At 36.4% G+C, this 22,357-nt stretch overlaps 1 protein-coding gene across 3 annotated transcripts in view; it reads right to left on the minus strand.

The window, feature by feature from the left end:
* The window catches only part of Klp64D (kinesin-like protein 64D), a 261,208-nt gene that overhangs the window by 80,004 nt on the left and 158,847 nt on the right, over positions 1–22,357 (minus strand). For 2 of the 3 annotated variants that reach the window (XM_090394321.1, XM_090394322.1), the window contains exon 15: positions 19,441–19,574. In XM_090394321.1, coding sequence (XP_090250447.1) covers positions 19,441–19,574 — 134 coding nt within the window. Of the gene's footprint in view, positions 1–8,006; positions 8,095–19,440; positions 19,575–22,357 lie in introns of all 3 variants that reach the window. The other variant, XM_090394320.1, reaches the window with a different exon arrangement.

Raw genomic sequence — 22,357 nt, forward strand, 5'->3', positions numbered from 1 at the left:
GGGTTTTCCTCAACATATTATTGGGTTGATAGTTAACTTGTATATAGTGAGCAAGAAGCCATGGAAGAAGAGGTGTTGGATTAACTGATTGGCTTCAGGTTGGAAAGGAAATTAGGCAAGGATGCCTACTTTCTTCTGACTTGTTTCGTTTCCATGCTCTGAGACATGCTGTGATGACACAGTACTCCTTTGTAATGAGAAGGAAGAACTAGAACAAATTCTACAACAAAATTAATGAAATCGGTAAGAACAGAGAACTTCAGCTCAATCCTAGTAAGACAAAGATCATGGTTCTCAAAGGAAATACAGACAGGGATCCTCCTGAGAAACATGTATACCTTAATGGAGAAAGAATTGAGAAAGCCAGTGAGTTTGAGTACCTGGGATCTATTATTAATGTGAAGAATTGCTGTTCAGAAGACATCACAGAAGAATATTAGGAATGGCTAAAACAACAGTCAGAAACTTGTCTAAAATCTGGAAGGATGGAACTATTTCCACAGGAACTAAAGTTGAGGATTCTGGATGTGACTGTCTTTCTGACAGTAACTCAAAGAAGTTTTATAGAAAAATGATTGCTGCTTTTGAGATGTGACATTACAGAAAGCTGTTGAGGATATCATACAGTGAAAAACAAACAAATGGATGGAAGAACTTGAAGGCTCTTTAAGGATACTGACAGAAGAAAGTTGAAATACTTTGGACACATTGAAAGGATGGAAGGAGGATGGTAAAGTTCCTTGAAAAAGGGGGACAGGGTTAGACTGTCAATGAGATGGATGGATGATGTGTCTGGAGTGACCATATGGCATCTGTTGATGTCCAATGAATAGATTGATGGAGTGGCTACATTAATTCCATTCAACAAACTATCTGCATGGTTCCTACCTTCTAAAGATAAATGCTCCTTTCTGGCTCTTCCTGGTGTCTACCAAGTTTCATGTGTCTGTCACCTTTCTTACTTACAAACTGGATGTTTAGTGAAGAAAGAATGTAAGAACACCAGTCTTATATGTCTTATATCATCAATGGGAAATCTGAGAAATCTGGCCTTGCACAACATGGAATAGATACCAACCAAATATCTTACAGACTGAAACATGCTCACTCCATTGCTATCACCATAAGCTTGAACGTTTAAAAAAAATGTCGAAGCCTTACTCTATCAATGTGTTTAGGCTTAAGTGCTGGTAGAACATCATATTGGATGTTTAATGGAATGTTGACAGCACTAAGAAAGGATTAAAGATTGTTTTTAATTCTTCCAATATTTCATCTCAGTCATGAGACATCTTCAGGAAGTACAACTAACACATTTTAATGCATGCACAAAGACAACACAATACTCAATGAAACATGTGGCAGTGACTCTAAAAGTCCTATAGAGGTGGTGCAACCCTCTGTGTGCATATATAGGAGGCCTAGGATGTAATTTGGACCCCCCCCCCCTACGATTAATGTTTCCCAAATTCTGTGAAGTTTTCTGCATCTGTATGTGTTCAAAATTCAGTTGATTTCTGAGTGCCACTGCAGATCCCCAAAACAGTCTTTCTTCTTTAAATTTACTGTGATGGAGTATGGTGATTTTCTTCCAGAGGATCCTGTAAGTGAATGATATCCAATACATGGTCCACGAGACCAGTTACAGGATAGGATAATTATTATTATTACGGGTATCTCCATGGTGTTAGTAGACTCATCACGGGAGACTCAAACTATCAAAACAATATCTATCATATCTCTTCTTGAATTCATTTACAGACGAAGAACTCACAACTGAGATAGGCAATGCATTCCACTCATTCACCACCCTTCAGGCGAAAAACCTTGTTCTCACACCCTTGTTAACCACACTTTTCCTTAATTTCCAGGGATGACCTCTTGTTCTTCCATCACTATCACACAGCTGAAACATTTCCCCTGCATCAATCTTATAAAAACCTTTTAGTAATTTAAATGGAGAGGTCCTCTAGTAGGATGGAGGAGATTGAAACTTTTGTCTTGTCGATGGAGTGACCTACAACAGGAGCATGCAGACAGCAAAGATGCTGATGAGCCTATAGGTGAGCCTCCCAAGAGTAGAAGAGAAAAGCGAAAGAATAATGAAATAATAATAATAGAATAGTTTACAACTACTACTATGGCCAAACAGGTTGGACTGCCAACCTCAGAACTACTGAATATAACTATATCCATTTCCACCACTACAGCCACTCAGAACTTGCTGACCATGCTCTGGACACTCATCATAGAATATACTGGAAGAAAGCCACTCTGCTCCATTGCAGCAAATATAAATACAAAATATTTTTCCTTGAACCTCCTTCTGACTTAAATTACCATAAATTTGGGAAGCTCTTAATCTTCTGTATTTTAGTCTATTGGGGGGGGGGACACTATTTAGGACTACTCTCAGTGGGCATGCTTCAGCTTCATTACTTAGTGTAATGTGTGTATACACATATCTTATTCCCTGATTATATCAATTTGACTTTGCCGAAATATTGAAGTATTAATTAAATTTATTTTATTTAATATATTAGTCTATGTTGCAATTTTCTTAAAAAATGCAGTTACTATTCATAACTGCATTTTTTTAAGAAAGCCTTACCACCAGAATGATTGTCTACTTTAATAGGTTTACACATAATGCAAAATGACTAATGCCTATAAATGTGATGTGGTCATAACCACATCACATTTATTCTTGTTATTGGCTTGCTCACTGGACTAGCCACACCTCCAGCTCCTTCAGGATGGCAGACTGTTGAAATACTTGAAGCTGGGCAGTCAAGATGGCATGTTGGCTAAATGTACTACAAAGTGTCATCTCAGCACTATGGATGCAGTTTCAGAAGAAAGGAACTATTACAAGAATTGGCCAAGGTTGCATTAGAGCTACAATGCCCAGAACAGACCACTATCTGGCTATAATCCCTATGATATCCTGTCACCAACTATCTCTTAAGGTTGTTGTTGTGGCCACAGGTGAAAACATTTCCTAATGTGTTAAGAATGTTCAATTGAAGGAAGCTAGTGGTGTCTATTCCATTAACCACAAACCTTCACAAAATTCAAAATTATATATTTAGTTTAATCCTTTATCCAAGTATCTTCAGGACTAGGGCAACTCGTGGCAAAGGTGGACTAAGTTCTGATTACTTTCCTTAGTATCCCATAATGCAAAGCACATCTCCTTGCAGACATGTATAATGCTATGCATTATGGGTAGTGATACTAAGGAAAGTGATCAGAACTTAGTCCACCTTTGCCATGAGTTGCCTTAGTCCTGAAGATACTTCAGGCACAAACTTTGTTTACTTACACTTGGATAAAGGATTAAACTAAATATATAATTTATAGTCTAACCAAGTGGGAAAAAACTTCCAACATCACAAAACTCATCAGAACTAGTGCCATGAACATGTGACTCCCAATCCCTGACAAAAAGGATGCAAGTTCTGTTCTCTGAGTCTCATTTTAGCCTACAAACACTAGCATTGTTTAATCTGGGAGAATGAGTAATGTGGCACCATCCCTCCAATATCAGAGAAAAGGACACTTACTTTGGAGACAGTGTTCTCATGTGGAATGGAATAATGATCAATGGCCACTTCCTTCTTCATGCTTTTGATAGGGATACTGTAACTGTGTAGAGGTACCAAGAACAGATCCTTGAAATCTATGTGCAACTTTGTAGGGGTGTGGTTGGCCCAGATTTTCTTTTATGCATGGCAGTGCCACTGCCATGCATAGAGTTGAAGCAGTGAAGGGGTATCTTGAAAATGAAGATATCCAACAATTGCTGTGGTTAACATGATCCCAATACTTAAATCTGATAGAACAAATGTAACATTCCATGCTAACAGCCTGCCTCAGTCACTTGGTAAGATAGTCTGCTGTGGTGGAAGAATGAGATTTATTAAGTTAAGAGGATAATAAATCCCTCATTATTTTAAAGCCAGATACGAAACTCGGAGATCGAAATCTAAGAGTTTCATGCCGAAGAACTATCGGCGAGTCAAGCGTAAGTCAACACCTGGGTAGTACAACACTAGGGCAACTCGGAGCAAAGGTGAAGCAAGCTCCATCACTATCCTTAATAGGGTACACCGTTCTGGCAATTCATATAGTAGGGGTATGTAAGTTCGTTTCACTTAAACCTTCATATTAACCAGGTCTACCTACTCACTGATGAGACCTCAATAAAGGTCAAAACCTGTCTGGATAGTGACTTCTCCTCATAACGTAAAACAGTAATACATCTCCTAGGAGCAGCGTTTTACATTATGAGAAAATATTAAGGATAGTGATGGAGCTTGCTCCACCTTTGCTCTGAGGTGCCCTGGTGTTGTACTACCCAGGTGTTGACTTGTGCTTGGACTCGCCGATAGTTCTTCGGCATGAAACTCTTAGATTTCGATCTCCGAGTTTCGTATACGGCTTTAAAATAATGAGGGATTTATTATCCCCTTAACTTAATTTATGCTGCCGGAAAAAAATAGTCTCTTGGCTCTTTAATGAGATTTATTGTCATAGAATATAGACACTCTTATATCATGGTCCACTACTATCAGAGGGGATCGGATACTGTATTAGCAATATGTGACCATATTTTCAAGTACACTGTCAAATCTGTAATATGATTTTTTTTTTTGGTAATAATTCTTATACACCCCTATGTAATGTCCCTTATACCTGCTCCTCATTTCATTGTTATTCTACTGTACACTTCATTTTCTAAGTGTTTTGTCAATTGCTGAGCAGTGAAAATGTTCACCTAGATATTGAACAAATAAAGACTTAGCTGGCCACGTGAAACTTTGATGACCAAACTGTATTCTAATTGTATTATCTGAATACCTCATAACACTATAATGATACAACATAATAATGTTGGCTTGGACACTACTTGGTTTTCAAAGTTCCGCTGTTAGGATCTGGTAAATAGTGAAAGTATATTGGAACAGCCTAATACCATTACCAACATGAAGAGTCAAGGAAAAAACAGGTGTGGATAGCAGAAGAATTACATAAACACCATGTTGATAATACTGATGGTATTACTGAGACAAAAAACAAAAATAGCTAGAGTAGTTATAGTACTTGATACTGAACATGAATATAAATTTTATGAATGGAAGAAAGTTTCAAGAAGAGCAATGCAGACAATTTCAAAATGAGAAATTGTATGAGTACAATGAGATTTATTTGTGCCTATGTTTCAACCAAAGGTATCATTTGAATTAATAGAAAGGCAACTGATGCAAATAAAAAAATGAAAAGCTGATTCCTGTTGGAGCTCTGAACAGTACTTGATGTTTGGAATTAAGGCCCAAGTAATTAAACTATGTATTTAAAAGTGCATTACCTATAAACTACATTGTTCTCTTGTCTTGTCTGTCAGTTTTGCAAGATGAAAAACCTAAAGTTTAAGTTTCTGGGAAGAAAAATCCTGCCACTTCCATTTGAGACTGGCAGCTAACTGCCTTTTAGCTTTAGATAATCTAGAATGCAATAAAAACAACATTAAGGTTCTTTGCATCCAAGATGGGGTTTGAACACAGGTCATTCTAACCAAATGGCAATGATTCTGGTTAGGCTATGAAGATTCTCCCAAACAACATAGCAGAAAATCTCATTCTCATTTTCCTTTCTCCTCTTTTACCTTGCAGTGTCGAGGTTTTATTGATCATCGGACCTCCACCGTTCTTAGGATAAGGTGGTCAGCCCTATGCCCCAGTTTATCCTGTGTCCATAGTGGCGTTGAGCTCTCAAGGCCGGTTTGCCTGCTTTGTGGGATGAAAACCCCAGAAAAACTGAGGAGAAAAACCCTACTGTCCATGCCCATGACCAGCTAACTTGGCTATAGCTGAGAAAGATCCTTAAGGTCCTCATGTCAGCGACAGGAATCGAACCTAGGACACTCCTTTCCCAGGCATATGGTTGCGAGGTGCATAGCCACTTGGCTAACCATGCAGTCTTAGCAGAAAATGTATACAAGAAATATTAGAATGTTTTGGGGAAAATTCAGAGAAGATAGTAAGAAATCCAGTAGTACCTACTAGATTTCTGCTCATGAAATAGACTAAACATTTAATTAACACACTTTATTCTAACATAAAGATAGAGAGAATACAGGGAATTTAAAAGAGAAGTGATTACTACTTAGTTTCAAGTATTATACTGAAAAAGAAAATATGCGTGAAAGTTTTAAAAAAGAATTACAGTTGAACAACTTTCATACGTGAACTGCAGACTCATCATCATCAAATTCCTGACATGTACCCTCAAGGAATGTACAGGATATGATAGTACTGCATGAAAAATTTACATCATTACTAACTTCCTATCTACAATTTTCCTCCAAATCAGTCTGTTACTTGTCAAGACTCCAGCATTATCAGATCTTATACTTGTACCGTATCAATCCACCTATATCTTGGTCTTCCTCTGGGTTTGTTTTCCTGCCAACCTGGCAGAGAATACTTGTTCTGCTAATCTTTCCTCGCCCATTCTGTTTAAGTGACCATACTGCCTGAGATCAGCTCTATTAACGCATTCCTGAATGCTGACAACTTGTCAAGACTCCAACATTATCAGATCTTATATTTCTATCATCTAAGGCACTTTGTACCGTATCAATCCACCTATATCTTGGTCTTCCTCTGGGTTTGTTTTCCTGCCAACCTGGCAGAGAACACTTGTTCTGCTAATCTTTCCTTGCCCATTCTGTTTAAGTGACCATACCACCTGAGATTAGCTCTACTAACACATTCCTGAATGCTGACCATGTCAAGTTCTTTCCTAATATCCTCGTTTTTAATATGATATTGCCATTGATGCCTGTTCACGCCTATAATCTTTCTCAGAACTCTCATATCTGCAGTCTCTAGTCTTTGGTCAAGTGTTTTACTTCTGACCCAGCTCTCAGATCCATAAGTTAAAACTAGTTTGAACACTGTCTTATATACAGCTAATTTAGTGTTCTCACTAATTTCTCTCTTATTCCATACTGCAGACTCAAATAATATAAATCTTACTGGGGAATAAATGAAAAACTTTGAAATCAAGAACCAAACCTCAGAGGTTGAATGGAAAAATCTGAAACAAGCACTGAATAATTCAACATAGAAAGCATACAGTGAAGTTATCTGCAAATAAAAAAAAATCTTAACTTCATGGTGTACAAAGACTGTTAAAGAAGCACTCTATGAAACATAGAAATTGGCTAGCAAAAAAGTATGTGCTTGTAGAACTTGTAAAGAAAAATTTATGTACATAAATAGCTTAACAAAAATCATGGGAAGATTTTTGGAAAGATATAGAAAAGAATATCATGAAGATAGGAAAATGATTTGGAGTTTACTAAAGCTTAAAAATGGAAGATAGAATCAAAGCATTTTCCTATCTTCATTATATTCATTTATATCACCTTTATGAAAGGTGATAAAAATTGTGATAAACACCTCTGTGTTCATTTTTTATATCTTGAGGCAGTAGATGAAGTTCATCATTTGGCCTGAAACTACAATCATTGTGCTTATTAGAAGCCTGAAGTGCCTTAAAAAATTTCTTGTTTGGTTTCTAGAGTACAGTTGTCAAATTATTTATCCCTAATCCCCAACCAACCATAGTCATAATATGCTATATGTTTGCAGCCTTGCCATGGATGGAATTCACATAAAAACATTCTAGATATCTGAAGCAATTATCTAGAAAAATTATTAAATGAGGTAGCAAGCACTTTAACTGTGATAGAAAATTATCAAAAGAAATGCAATCATGGGTATATTTCAATATTGGAGTTAGAAGAAACCATCAAATGTGAAATAGATGATATTCAACTTAAAATGTTTAAACATGGAGGTATAAAAGTTTTACAGTAGTTAAACTGCACAAATAATTTAATAAGTTGATTAGAGCCTAAATCTTAGATAACTGCAAAAGAGCTTTCAATTTATAAAAAGGGATAAACAGTAATAATTAAAGAGGGATTCTCTTACTGAATATTTCAGGAAAGAGCTATGCAAGCATGGACTGAGAAAAGGCTAAAAATTGTTCAGGGAAAACTGCTTTAAGACCAAATTGGATCTAGATAAAATAAATGTTGCAAAGATCAGATTTTTATTTTAAGACAAATGGTTGAGAAATCTCTGAAATATAGTAAGGATCTCTATTTACATTTTATTGATCTTACAAATGCTAAAGTACCAAGGATAAAATTATTCAAAATGTTAAAACTTTATTGTGTAAAAAGTCTTGTTAGGTTTATATGTTGATTATTCATATTGGTATTTTTAATAAGAATATTATGCAGAAGATATGCTACTTAAATCTTTAATTAATTACCTCCAATATTTTAATAAAGTCAAATTGTTGTCATCAGGGAACAATATGTGCACACAGAGGTTATACTGGGTAAGTGAGACTGAAGCAGAGCAAACAAAGGTAGGTCAAAAATCCTAAATCGTATTACCTAGTAGGTAAGCTAGACTGGGTGTTCTTAGGTATTGGGCTGAAGATCTGAGGGTGAGTATTTCCCATGTTTGAAGCAGTTTCATGTATCTAACTGATACATGAAACTGCTTCAGATCAGATTTTTATTTTAAGACAAATGGTTGAGAAATCGCTGAAATATAGTAAGGATCTCTATTTACATTTTATTGATCTTACGTATCTAAATGATACATGAAACTGCTTCATGTATCAGTTAGATACATGAAGTATCTGGCTTCCTTAGATATTCTTATGTATCTTCTAGTATTTTGTGTTGGCATTTTTTCCAAAATGTCTTGTGGCCAGTGATGTCCAAAGTGTGGTGTGCAAATTCTAAGTGGCCGTAATGGTAGAACTGGATGATGTCCTTTGCTTAGAGGTCTTGTCCTCTGCTATTACCCTGCCTGGCCATAGTGGGGTGCTTACAACTGCAGAATAACTTGCTATAAACCAAGCAGGTCTACCTATGTAGATGCCAATTTTTTGCATGATCTGGAAGTGGTTATATATTTTTTTTAGGATTTTGGTATGGGATTGTGGTAGACCTAGTATAGTGTATGTTTATCAGGTGGTGGCTATGGGTGTTGATATTTTCTTGATTTGGTGGCGATTGTAACTGTTGGCTGAGATGGTGTTATGAATGTGGTCAAGTTCAGGTGAGTGCATTATTATCTGAACAAATCAGTTTTGTTCTGTTTTTATAATTCCATACTGTTGGGTAAGGGAGTGGTGTGATTGTTAGTGACTATATCTACTGGTGTGTAAACAGAAAATGTATGGTAAACAGAAAATGCCAAGGTTCCAACAGGTTAGTGTGCAATCAAGGTAACTAGAAAGAGCAGACTGTCATTTTCTTTTTGTATACTTTTGTAATCTAAAAAAAAATGCATCAATTTTGATGCATTTGTTGTTTAGATGTGCTAGAAAAGTGTTGAAAGCATATGGGCAGGCAAACAGAAAATGCATAGTGTAGCAGCCAAAGAACAGGTCTATGTGAGGTAGAGTTTAGATTTTTCTCTTTAAAGGTCTCCATGAAGTAGTTAGCTAGGGAAGAAAGCAGAGGGGCTCATGGTTGTCTCTGCTGTTTGTTTATAGAATTTACCCTTACCAAATGAAAGAGTCAAGGTCTCTTTAAATAGAATACTGGTGAGCAGAGAAGAGACACCAAGAATGAGAATTATCATCATCAAATTCCTGCCATGTACCCTCAAGGGGTGTACAGGATATGACAGTACTACATGAAAAAATTACATCATTACTAACTTCCTATCTACAATTTTCCTCCAAATCAGTCTGTTACTTGTCAAGACTCCAACATTATCAGATCTTATATTTCTATCGTCTAAGGCACTTTGTACCGTATCAATCCACCTATATCTTGGTCTTCCTTTGGGTCGTTTTCCTGCCAACCTGGCAGAGAACACTTGTTTTGCTAATCTTTCCTCTCCCATTCTATTTAAGTGACCATACCATCTGAGATTAGCTCTGCTAACGCATTCCTGGATGCTGACAATGTCAAGTTCTTTCCTAATATCCTCATTTTTAATATGATATTGCCATTGATGCCATCTGTTCACGCCTCTAATCTCTCTCAGGACTCTCATATCTGCGGTCTCTAGTCTTTGGTCAAGTGTTTTACTTCTGACCCAGCTCTCAGATCCATAAGTTCAAATTGGTTTGAACACAGTCTTGTATACAGCTAATTTAGTGTTCCGACTAATTTCTTTCTTATTCCATATGAATTTATTCAATTGACTTCCCACGATACCAGCTTTGCTGATTCTGTTGTCTATTTCTATATTTAGTTTACCATCTTCAGTAAAAATTGTGCCTAAGTAGCTGAAATGTTTTACATGTTCCACAGGTTCTCCATTCACAACACAGTTGACATTTTCAATGATTCTGCCTATTTTCATTGTCTTTGTCTTTTTATTGCTGACCTTCATACCATATCTATTACAACAGCTATTCAATTTAGTCAGAGAATCTTGCAGACTTGTAGTGGATTTATTTAGAAGTATAACATCATCCGCATAAAGCAAAGAGCTGACATTAACATCTCCAATTTTGATATCAGGTTTAATACCACATTCCTTCATAATGTGATCCATATAGATAATGAATAACAGAGGGGATAATGTACATCCTTGTCTCACACCAGATTTAACATTAAACCATCTTCCTGTACTTCCTTCAATTCTAACTGCTGACTCACAACTCAAATAAAGACTAAGTATTGCTTGATATAATGCCCCATTGACACCATATAACTGCAGCGTATTGAATAGCTTCTCTCTTGGCACCTTGTCATATGCCTTTTCCAAATCGACAAAACTTAAATACAGATCTTTGTTATATTCCCATGCTTTCTCGACTATTTGTAGTAAAGTGAAGATCTGATCCTGACAGCCTCTATTTGGCCTGAATCCAGCTTGTTCTTCACCCAGCTTTTCTTCCACAATTCTTCTCAACCGTTTCTCAAGTATACTTGCATAGATCTTGCCAGGAACACTCAGTAGGGAAATATCTCTGTAATTCTCACATTCAGTTTTATTTCCCTTTTTATATATGGGTACTATGAAAGCTCTACTCCAATCATCGGGAATTCGTCCCTCTGTCCAGGCTTTCTGAACTATGCAGTGCAGCCACTGTAAGACTTTCATACCACCATACTTCAGCATTTCTGGTCGAATATCATCTACTCCTGCTGCCTTTCCACATTTCAAGCCTTTGATGGCTTTTTCTACTTCAAGTATGGATATGTATTCCTGACTGCATGCCTGGTCAGTGTTTTTTATCACTGTGCTGTCATCACTGCTTGTTTCATTTAGCAGTTTTTCAAAGTAATTACTCCATACTTCAAGGATATCTTTTTCTCCTGTTTTCATTTCACCTTTATCATCTCTAATTCCTTTTACAGCACTCTTTCCTCCATTCCTAAGCTTCTTCAACAACCTCCAGAATATTTTGCCACCTTCTTGATATTTATTTTCTATATTCTTGCCAAAGTCCTCCCATGACTTTTGTTTAGCTAGTTTTACACACTGTTTAGCTTTCTTACATTTGTCTCTGTATTCTGTAAGAGTAAAAGCTGACTTATTTGCCAGGAACTTTTGATATGCTTTCTTCTTTTCCTTCACTGCCTCTTTAACTTCCTGTGTCCACCAGGGAGTTCTGATTTTTTTATCTTTGCACACAACCTCACCACATGCCTCTCTGGCAGAATCAATCAATGTTTCCTTCAGAGTTTGCCACTGAATCTCCAAGGTTTGATTCCTGTTCTCAAACTCTTTCATTTTGTTTTCAATAATATTTCTGTATTTTAGTCTACAGTTTACATCTGAGAGCTGCTCAACTTTTATTCGCTTTAAAACTTTCTTACATGTTATTCTTTTCAATATGAAATTCAATTTTATCCTGCTCAAGACTAAATAGTGATCACTTCCAATTTCAAATCCTCTGTACACTCTGGTGTCCTGCACCAGGGAGAAAACATCACTATCAACAATAACATAGTCAATGAGACTTTTTTTATTCCTAGCCTCTTCTCTCCATGTGAATTTGTGCACATTTTTATGTTGAAACATGGTGTTCGTAATAACCAGTCCATGTCCTGAGCAGAAATCCAACAGATATTTGCCATTATTATTAGCTTTGCTCTTTTCTCCAAATTTTCCCAAAATATTTTTGTATGTCTCACAATCATTTCCTACTCTACTATTTAGATCCCCAACAAGGACCAACTTTTCCTTTTTCATTGTGTCAGTTGCTTTTTCTAAAGCCTCAAAAAATTCCTCCACTTCTACCTTAGTAGAACCTTCTGTGGGACCATAGGCACAAATAAGTCTCATTGTCCAGTTCCCCATTCTCATATTTGCCCACATTACTCTACTTGAGACTGACTGCCATTCAAGAAGATTAGCCTCGTATTTTGTGTTGAATACTATGGCTACTCCTTCTTTTCCTTGATTGTTATTGCCTGAATATAACATTTTGTATTTATTGCTCAAAGATCTCACCAGTTTTGGTCTTTTTTGTTTGTCACCCCTATTATGTCGATCTGGTACTTATCTAATTCCTCAGCTAGCTCCATTTCTTTGCCATTCAGGCTTCTTACGTTGATAGTACCGATCTTTAACTCTGGTGATGTTGAGTTGGGGTTTGTTTTCAGATTTGTTCCAGTAGCTGACTTTTCGCTGTTCGCCCTGGTTCCCTGGCGAAAACAACGGGGGCCTTGTTTAACCGGGCGATGCCCCAGCCGGCATGAAATTTTGTCATGTTGTACCATCATTATGCCACTGTGAATTACCCTTATTATGCTTTTGTAATCATGATTCTTTTGTGGCTCCTCAATTCTCATAATGTCTCAAATTCCTTATGCGGGAGGTTGCTTTTTGATAGTTTTGTCTGTGTTAGGATGTTAGCCACATAGTTTGATATCATTTCCCATATAGGCAGGAAAGCTGTTGAAGCAACTGAGACTGAAATGATTGTTCAGAGGTCAGCATTCAGTGTCAAGGCACATTCTTCTTCTGCATAAATAGTTTCATTGAGTGGAGTATGAACAGGAAAGCTTTAGGTGAACTAAAGTGGAGCTTTAATTTTACACAATTTTAGTATATTTGTATATCTTCTATCTTATACTATCCTTATTAAAAAATACCAGATACAAATGGGATAAAGCCGTTTATACTTTGGTTGAAATTCACACAGAACTGATATTAAATTAGATGTAAGGCTGGTTGTATGCGATCTCCATTATTATTTATAATACATATGGACCATATTATTAAGCAGAAAAAAAAAAGTTTTATAACTTATATTCACATACAGGAGATATTATGCTTAGTTTTTTGCTCTATGTAAATGACATCATCCTTGTAAATAAATCTACTGCAAGTCATCAAGAGCCAAATTTAGTACCAAATCAAACACAAAACTATCAGTCACATTCTTAACAGTAAACCTGTAGAATAAGTTTACTATTGAATAACACATTTTAATTAGTTAGATATGGTCTTTAGTTGATGATGGGGAAGCATTTCATCCCAAAATGGATAACATGATACAAGTGTTTTGAGAAAAATTCATGATGGCAGATAACTTCTCATTCTTGATATTCAAAAACATGTAAAAAGAGCTAATCTAAGACAGCATGGCAAATGAAGAATTAGAAAAAAAAAATTAATTAATTTTAAAAAAAATAACAACAATGGCAAGAAAGATACTATGATATAAATTAAATGATAGTTTTGACAGAAAGGTAAGAGCTTAAATGAAGACCTGATAAATAATAGATTAAATTATAACAACTAGTAAAGTGATTGTGTTGAACTTCATACCTGATATATCCTCAGAGGATATTACTATTATCTGACCTCCACTCATTGTGAGAGGTCTGTACTCTCTCATGCCAAAATATCAATGAACCATGCCTTGGAACTATTCACAGTTTCCAATCACTCTCCACACAAAGAACTCACTTCTTGCTTTCCTCCTCACACCCTCCATTGATGGCCTCTATTTCTGCCCATGCCACCCTCTACTTTATGATATATCTTCTCCACATTAATCTGGAAACCCCCTCACCAATTTATGTCTCAATCATATCCCCTCTTCTTCTTTTTCACAAGACTCTGTAAGTTGCATTCCCTCAATCTCTCCTTGTATCTGACATTCCATAGACCTGACACTAACTGAGTAAACCTTCTCTGGACCATCTCCAATACATCCTCATCTCCCTGAAAACCAGGTAACCAAATTGGTGCACAGTAGTCCATATTTTGCCTGATCAAAGTGTTATGCAGAGTAACTATAACCTCTTTGCCTCTACATATCAATGTCCTCTTCATTATTGCTATAATTCATTGGGATGTTCTTACATTTTAGCAATGTGACTAAACTTCAAGCAGTAGTGGTAATGGATAAGGCTGACTATGAAGGAAAAATAGACTGCCTTTTACAGATACCTCCACCTATCAAGAAATTAATTATAACCCTATAAAAACGCAAATCAAACAATGAAATAAGCTGCTTGATTCAGTCACGTTTATTAACTGCCCACAATGGACAATCCAGATCAGTCATCAAGAATTCCACACATTTTCTTAAAAAAATCAAGGATATTCAAATACAAGAGTTGGATTTGTTAGTCAGCTTTGACATTGTTTCCCTCTTTACCAACATTCCATTATTTGACACACTGTTAATTTACTATATGATGATTACCCTCCTGATAGTGCAAAGATTTTTGAATTTGTTATACAATCAGGATATTTCAGCTGGAAAAACAAGATATATAGACAAGTTGAAGGTACTGCCATGGGTAGCCCTCTATCTCCACCTTTGGCAAACTATTTTTTGAACCATCTAGAAGATACCTTGTTCTCATCCATTCATCCTCAACCCTCTCTCTTTGGTTTCATTATGTTGATGATGTCTTTGCTATTTGACCTCATTCTGAAAATGAACTTACCACTTTCCTACAACAGATCAACAGCCTTCACCATGAAAAAAGAAAAGGCTGGTAGTTTACCATTCTTGGACATTCGCCTGACACGCACAGCCTCCGGTAATTTATCAACCAGTGTTTACCGAAAACCTACCTTTACTGGCAGATATATCCATCAAAAGTCTGCTCATCACACCTCTCAAAAAATTGGTGTTATCAAGTCTTTAATTAATAACGCACATAAGGTGTACTCCTCTTCCTCAAGCTTATAACAAGAACTTCTCACTATCAAAAAGTTAATCGAATTTAATGGTTACAACCCTAATCAAATCCAGCAGATAAAGACCACTATGTTTCAACACCTCAGGGTTCCAATCCCTTATATTTCTGGCATCTTGGAACTGATTTGATAGAATTTTGAAGAAGTATCATCTCATTCCCACATATTTTCCGATCAACAAAATTTCTCATCCGTTGTCATCTACAAAAGACAAACTGGCACTGTTATCATTAGCTGGCATTTACTAGATACAGTGTGAATGTAATCTAACATACTTTGAACAAACAGGCCATTCTGTAGAAAACAGAATTAATGAACATTAGTATTATATCAAATACATGAAACCTCAAAAGTCTGGTCGTCTAGCACAACATAGTATTGACACTAAACACAATATCCAGTGGGATAAAGCTCATCTTCTCCATAGATGAAGGTTTAAATCTGAATGCCTTTTCAAAGAAAGTTGCAAAGCCCTTTTACATTGGCCAAATCTGAATCAGAAAATTGTCTCTCTCTCTCTCTCTATCTCAGATTCTTATCTTATGTAACCATCAAAAATAGTTGTTTAATAATATTATTTATTAACACTAATTTCTCATGATGGAAGTTATATTTGATTGTTTTTTAAGATTAACACATACTTTTTGGATTACAAGATAATAGGTTTTTAATACACGTATATACAAAAACGCCTACTAGTTTTGCTAGCTGTAACTGACTAGCTTTGTCAGGACGAGAAGGTAAAAAAACTCTAGTAAATGCAAAAAACAAACAAACAAAGGAATGCAGAAACAGTTAACAACAGTTAGACAAAATTGGAAAGGTTCGCGTGACATGATATGCATGAAGCGTCATTCATTTTTACAAAGTCGTGTTACATAATTTTTGGCATAATGTAGCTCTGTTAAACTTAATGAGTTAATCAGATTTTTCCACATATCTTTTAATATAACCCCTTCATTATGATTAAGGTTACATCCTGTTCGTAGGACAAATGCAGCTTCTTTAAAAGTTCGACAACTGTAATCCTCTTCTATATATATATGGCATGGAGCTGTTATCCCTATTGCATGGTTTGAAGTTGAGAAATGATGTGCCAAACCTGAGGTGTCTGTTCTGTTGTGATTGACATCTCCTACATGTTCCTTCTTTCTAGGCTTCTCGAAGTTTGGCATATGTAGGAGTCCACACGTGCATAGTATGCTATAAACACCCGCATATTTGAAGAAAGCTATGTTGTCTTTAGGAATCGTAAAAACTGTCTAGTGGTACTCGTCGGTTTAAAAACAACTCTGTTGTTATAAGGCTTCATAATTCTAGCTATTTTTGTGGAGACCAAGCCAACATAGGGTAAGACAATGGATGAAACGTACTGAGTTGCTATACATTGTTGTTGTTGGAGGTTGTTACTATAGAGAATTTTACTGATTATGTTTTGAGGATAACCATTCTGTGATAGAGATATTTATGGATAAATTATATGCTTTTTATCATTAATCACTAAAAAATCAATGAGAATTAAATACGATTGCAAAAGACCTTGGCATCAAAATTTTGAAGATCAGCACCGTGTGTTTGAACCACAATGGGCAGCTTGCAGTTTACGAATGGAATGGCTCTTGCTTTGTGGAGAAATTACCCAACTTTATGCAAGCATTTTTGCATTGAACAATAAATATAAGGGCTTTTTAAACCAACTTCCCAATTTGGAATTTTTAAAAGATCTAGAATTAACGATTGATATCCTACAGGAATTATCATATCTGTCAGAAGCTCTACAAAGTTGCAATATAAGTATTATAAAGGCTAAGTTAGGCTTTTTTTTTTTACCCCCTCAACGATGCGAGCCCTTTGTTAAAATTTCCATAGCTCACCACTGAATATAACTCCTTGGTTACGTCATCACCATGTGCAGCTTCTTGTTCATGGAGAAATTGGAAAATGACATTCTAGCTAAAATAAAAACTAAAATAAACCCAAAACAATCAGTTTGGTGGAGATATGTTGATGATGTGTTCATTATCTGGAAGGACAAAGTAGACAGCTTACATGAGTTCCTCCAAAAAATTAACCTTAGAATTGGAAAACAATCATCAACTACCCTTTTTAGATGTACTAGTTAAAAGAAAAGAGAATGAATATATCAAACTTACGATATATAGAAAACCCACAGATACTGGATGGTATCTCCATTATTCTTCTAATCGTCACCATATATAGAAATGCAGCATTATACATATGCTAAGAAACAGAGCCCGAAATATAGTCACAGAAGAAGACGTACATACAGAACTTTCCCTTATATCTAAATCTCTATCACAGAATGGTTATCCCAAAACATAATCAAGAAAAATTCTCTACAGTAACAACCTCCAACAACAACGTATAGCAACTCAGTATGTTTCATCCATCGTCTTACTCTATGTTGGCTCAGTCTCCACAAAAATAGCTAGAATTATGAAGCCTTATAACATCAGAGTTGTTTTTAAACCGACGAGTATCACTAGACAGTTTTTATGATGCCTAAAGACAACATAGTTTTCTTCAAATATGCAGGTGTTTATAGCATACCATACATGTGTGGACTATCCTACATAGGCCAAACTTCGAGAAGCCTAGAAATTAGAAGGAACATGTAGGAGATGTCAATCACAACAGAACAGACACCTCAGGTTTGGCACATCATTTCTCAACTTCAAGCCACGCAATAGATTGGGATAACAGCTCCATGCCATATATAGAAGAGGATTACAGTTGTCGAACTTTTAAAGAAGCTGCAGTAGTCCTAAGAACAGGATGTAACCTTAATCGTAACCAAGGAGTCACATTAAAAGATATGCGGAAAAATCTGATTAACTCATTAAGTTTAACATAGCTACATTATGCCAAAAATTATGTAACGTGATTCTGTAAAAATGAGTGATTCTTCACGCTTCATGCGTATCATGTCACGCGAACCTTTCCAATTTTGCCTAACTGTTGTTAACCGTTTCTGCACTTTGTTTTTTTTTTCGCATTTACTAGAGTTTTTTTACCTTCTTGTCTTGACAAAGCTAGTCAGTTACAGCTAGCGAAACTAGTAGACGTTTTTGTATATATGTGTATTAAAACCTATAGTCTTGTAATCCAAATAGTTTGTGTTAACACTAATTTCTAGTATGCAGCAACAGTTTTTAATTGGCAAACCACCGACTGCTGTATGTACTTGGTAATCCAGTTCCTTTGATTGCTTGTTTCTATATACTGATGATGTACTGTTATTTTCAGTACAAAATATCTGACCTTACATTTCATTAAAGTTAATTACTGTGGTTATCATGTAATTTATTATTTATATAAGCAATACAGACTTGTCTAGAATGTACAGTATTCATTTTGCTAGGCCAAGGAGGAAACTTGTCTTTTGCAGTCAAGTTTGATTTTGTTATGGTGTAGGGATGGAATCCTGGTCCATCCCCACAGCATAACAAAATCAAACTAAAATAAGCATAAATTTAAGTTTATGCATTAAATTATGTTCCATACTAAGAGCAATGGGTTTGCTATTAGTTGATCTATTTGTTTTATTTGGAAATTAATATAGGCAAGTGTGTGTGCACACACAACCAATCTCAGAGCTCCCATAAATCTGTTTACAAACAGGAATTCGGTCTGATCAGCCAAGATGAAGTCTACTGATCATGTTTTGAAAATCCACAGCATTCTTTACAAGAGAAGGAGACTTATCTATGAAGGTGAAGAATTTTTTTAAAATAAGGGATCTGAGTTGGTCAGTTTATTAATAAGTGAGCTGGTCAAAGCTAAATTCAGGTACTAGATTACAATATCTTGATCTGACAACTTCCAGCCTTTCTTTTCCAGGAAAAGTATAGCTACAATTTTTCAGCATCTTTCCTTGAAACAAGTTTTAATCTTCCATCATCCAAGCTCCCTAACCCATAGTTATGATCAGTGCTTTCATTGTAAAACAATAGGTGCTGATACATATTCAATGCTAGCTGGAAACATTTCAAATGAAAAACTATACCGCATAAACACGTCACTGTTAATAAAGGTGACAGTATGCCATGCCATTTACATTTCAAAAAAAAAAGCATTCATTATGCCAATGTTTCCAGCAGGATTTTCATATTCAGGATTCCTAAAAAAAAAAAAAAAAAAACATGTTCTTGGTAAAACAAATTTAATCAATTAGAATGTAAATATTTACCTCCTAGAAGATTTTGGCCTAGCAGATGAACGTGACCGACCAGACTTTCCCCTTCCTGACTTCTGGCGAAGTGCCATTTGTGCACCTTCAGGAGTGTATGCAAGATATACATGGGATAAATCCAGTTCTGTGTTCTGCAAGAAATAATTTTATCCAGAGAGAGAAATTTAAAATGCCTTTATTTTGCAAAATAAAGATAAATTCAATATAATTTATTATACTAAAGAAAAAGGAAATATAGCACAGTTAATTCTTGTAGAAAACCTTACACGTTGATTATACATGATTATTAATTAACTTAAGGAATTCACATCGTACACTAGAATATAAATTAAATTAAACTTTAATATATATTTCAATATTTCGGCAACTTCACGTTGCCATCTTCAAAGGAACTTAAAATAAACCCACGTGCATGCAGGCACTACACACAGCTAATGAGGACAAAGCGAGGAAGCTATTGTTTCTCCTAAAAGTCCTGTTGGTGCCCGCATAGCGGGCTATGTAGGTATTCTTGGCCGTTGGGCTGAAGGTCTCCTGATGTACGTCTCCCAAATTTGGGACAGTCTCATGCAACCAAATTTGTTTAATTTTGGCACGTTTCTTAGGGCTGAGGCTGATTCCATGAAAAGTCTTTCAAATTTGAACTTGCTACAGTGTATTATTGTGGCTTTCTTCCACCGTATTCTGTGGCGTGTATCCAGAGCATGGTCTGCAAGACCAGAGTGGCTATACTCGTGAAAACAGATGTAGTCCTTGTGTTCTGAAATTCTCATATTCGCTGTCCTGCCTGTTTGACCAAAGTAGGACAGCTTACAGCTGCAAGGGACCTGGTATACACCAGGTAGGTCTAGGGGAAGTGATTAGTCTTTAGTGGAGTGGATAAGGGATGCCAATTTTCTATATGGTCTGTAATCCCACCAACCCACAAATCAGAAAACTCCATAGGCTCCTTAAGAATGTCACTTCTTGGCCTGTAGAAGTTACTAACAAATTGAAACCGTTTAACTCTATACCCCCCCCCCCCCCCATATATATATGGACTCCCAAAAAATACATAAAGAAAATGTGCCATTACATCCCATAGTGGATGGCATTGATTCCCCCACATACAAATTAGCTAAACATTTGGCCGAAGTGCTCACACACTATACTGGCAACACACCATCACATAAAAAACTCAGCCCACTTCAAAGCCAGCATAGAAAACCTTACACTCCAACATACTGACATAATGGTCAGTTTGGATGTCTCCTCCTTATTCACAAATGTCCCACTCAAGGAACTAGAGCTAATCCAAGCTAAATTTCCTCCCAATAACTCAGCCTTATTTCAGTTTACAATGAACTCAGGCTATTTAGTATGGCAGGGAAAATTCTACAAACAAATAGAGAGGACAGCTATGGGTTCACCACTCTCCCCACCCTTGACCAACTTCTTTATGGAGACTTTTGAAGAGAAAGCCTTAAACTCTGCCCCACAAAAAACCAACCATATGGCTTCGCTACATTGATGATGTGTTCGCTATTTGGCCACATGGCTCTGATTCCTCCACTTCTTAACACAAACAACCAACAACCCAGAATCAAGTTCACCCTGGAAAAAGAGGAAAACAACAGCCTCCCTTTCCTAGACACACTAGTCACCCGCCAGCCTGATGGAACCTTGGTTTTCTCAGTTTATAGAAAACTCACCCATACAGGCAGATACATTCACCAACAATCCCCCCCCCCCTCTCACAACAATATGGAGTTATTAACACACTACACAACAGGGCTAAACTAATCTGTTCAAATGACAATGCCCTAACCACTGAACTAAATCACATCCTCAATACTTTCTCAGCCAATGGCTATCCGCCCCCCCCCCCCCAAAAAAAAAAAAATCCAAAAAATATTGAAACCAGTAAACCACAACCCTCTCCCTTCACAACAAGGATTACTCTAAATCCATCACTATTCCCTACGTCCAAGGCACCTCGGAAAAAAATTTCCAAAATCTTAGAAAAACATGACTTGATTTCTTGTTACAGACCACATAGAAAATTGGCATCCTTTATCTGCTCCACTAAAGACCAACCACTTCCCCTTGACCTACCTGGTGTATACCAGGTCCCTTGCAGCTGTAAGCTGTCCTACTTTGGTGAAACAGGCAGGACAGCGAATATCAGAATTTCAGAAAACAAGGACTACATCTGTTTTCACCAGTATAGTCACTCTGGTCTTGCAGACCATGCTCTAGATACATGCTGCAGAGTACGGTGGAAGAAAGCACAATAATACACCGTAGCAAGTTCAAATTTGAAAGACTTTTCATGGAATCAGCCTCAGCCCTAAGAAACATGCCTCTTAAAACCTCAACAAATTTGGTTGCATGAGACTGCCCCAAATTTGGGAGACATACATCAGGAGACCTTCAGCCCAATGGCCAAGAATACCTACATAGCCGACTAGGGGGGCATCATCAGGACTTTTAGGAGAAACAATAGCTTCCTCGCTTTGTCCTCATTTACTGTAGTGCCTGCGTGCACGTGTGCTTATTTTAAGTTCCTTTGAAGATGGCAACGTGACGTTGCCGAAATATTGAAATATATATTGAAGTTTAAATTCTAGTGTACAATGTGAATTCCTTAAGTTAATTAATAATCAGAGAATAGTTAAGTAATGTGGATTACTAGTTAGCATAAATATTATCGTTAAAATAAAATTTAAACTTCGAACTCCAACTATTTTGACATTATGTACAATAGGGATTCTGGATTTCTATCTGACATCTGAAGGAAACCAAATGCTGACTTGTTTAGACAAGTGATCTGCATATTTGCTTCCTAACTAACAAACCACAAGCCTGAATCCATTGAAATACAGATGCTAATGAATGTTTATAGGCCTAGACATGATTTTGTTGGCTGTGTGTG

Source organism: Typopeltis vanoorti, chromosome 6 (assembly GCF_054136105.1).
Source record: "Typopeltis vanoorti isolate ZY-2024b chromosome 6, IOZ_Tvanoo_1.0, whole genome shotgun sequence".
Taxonomy (NCBI): domain Eukaryota; kingdom Metazoa; phylum Arthropoda; class Arachnida; order Uropygi; family Thelyphonidae; genus Typopeltis; species Typopeltis vanoorti.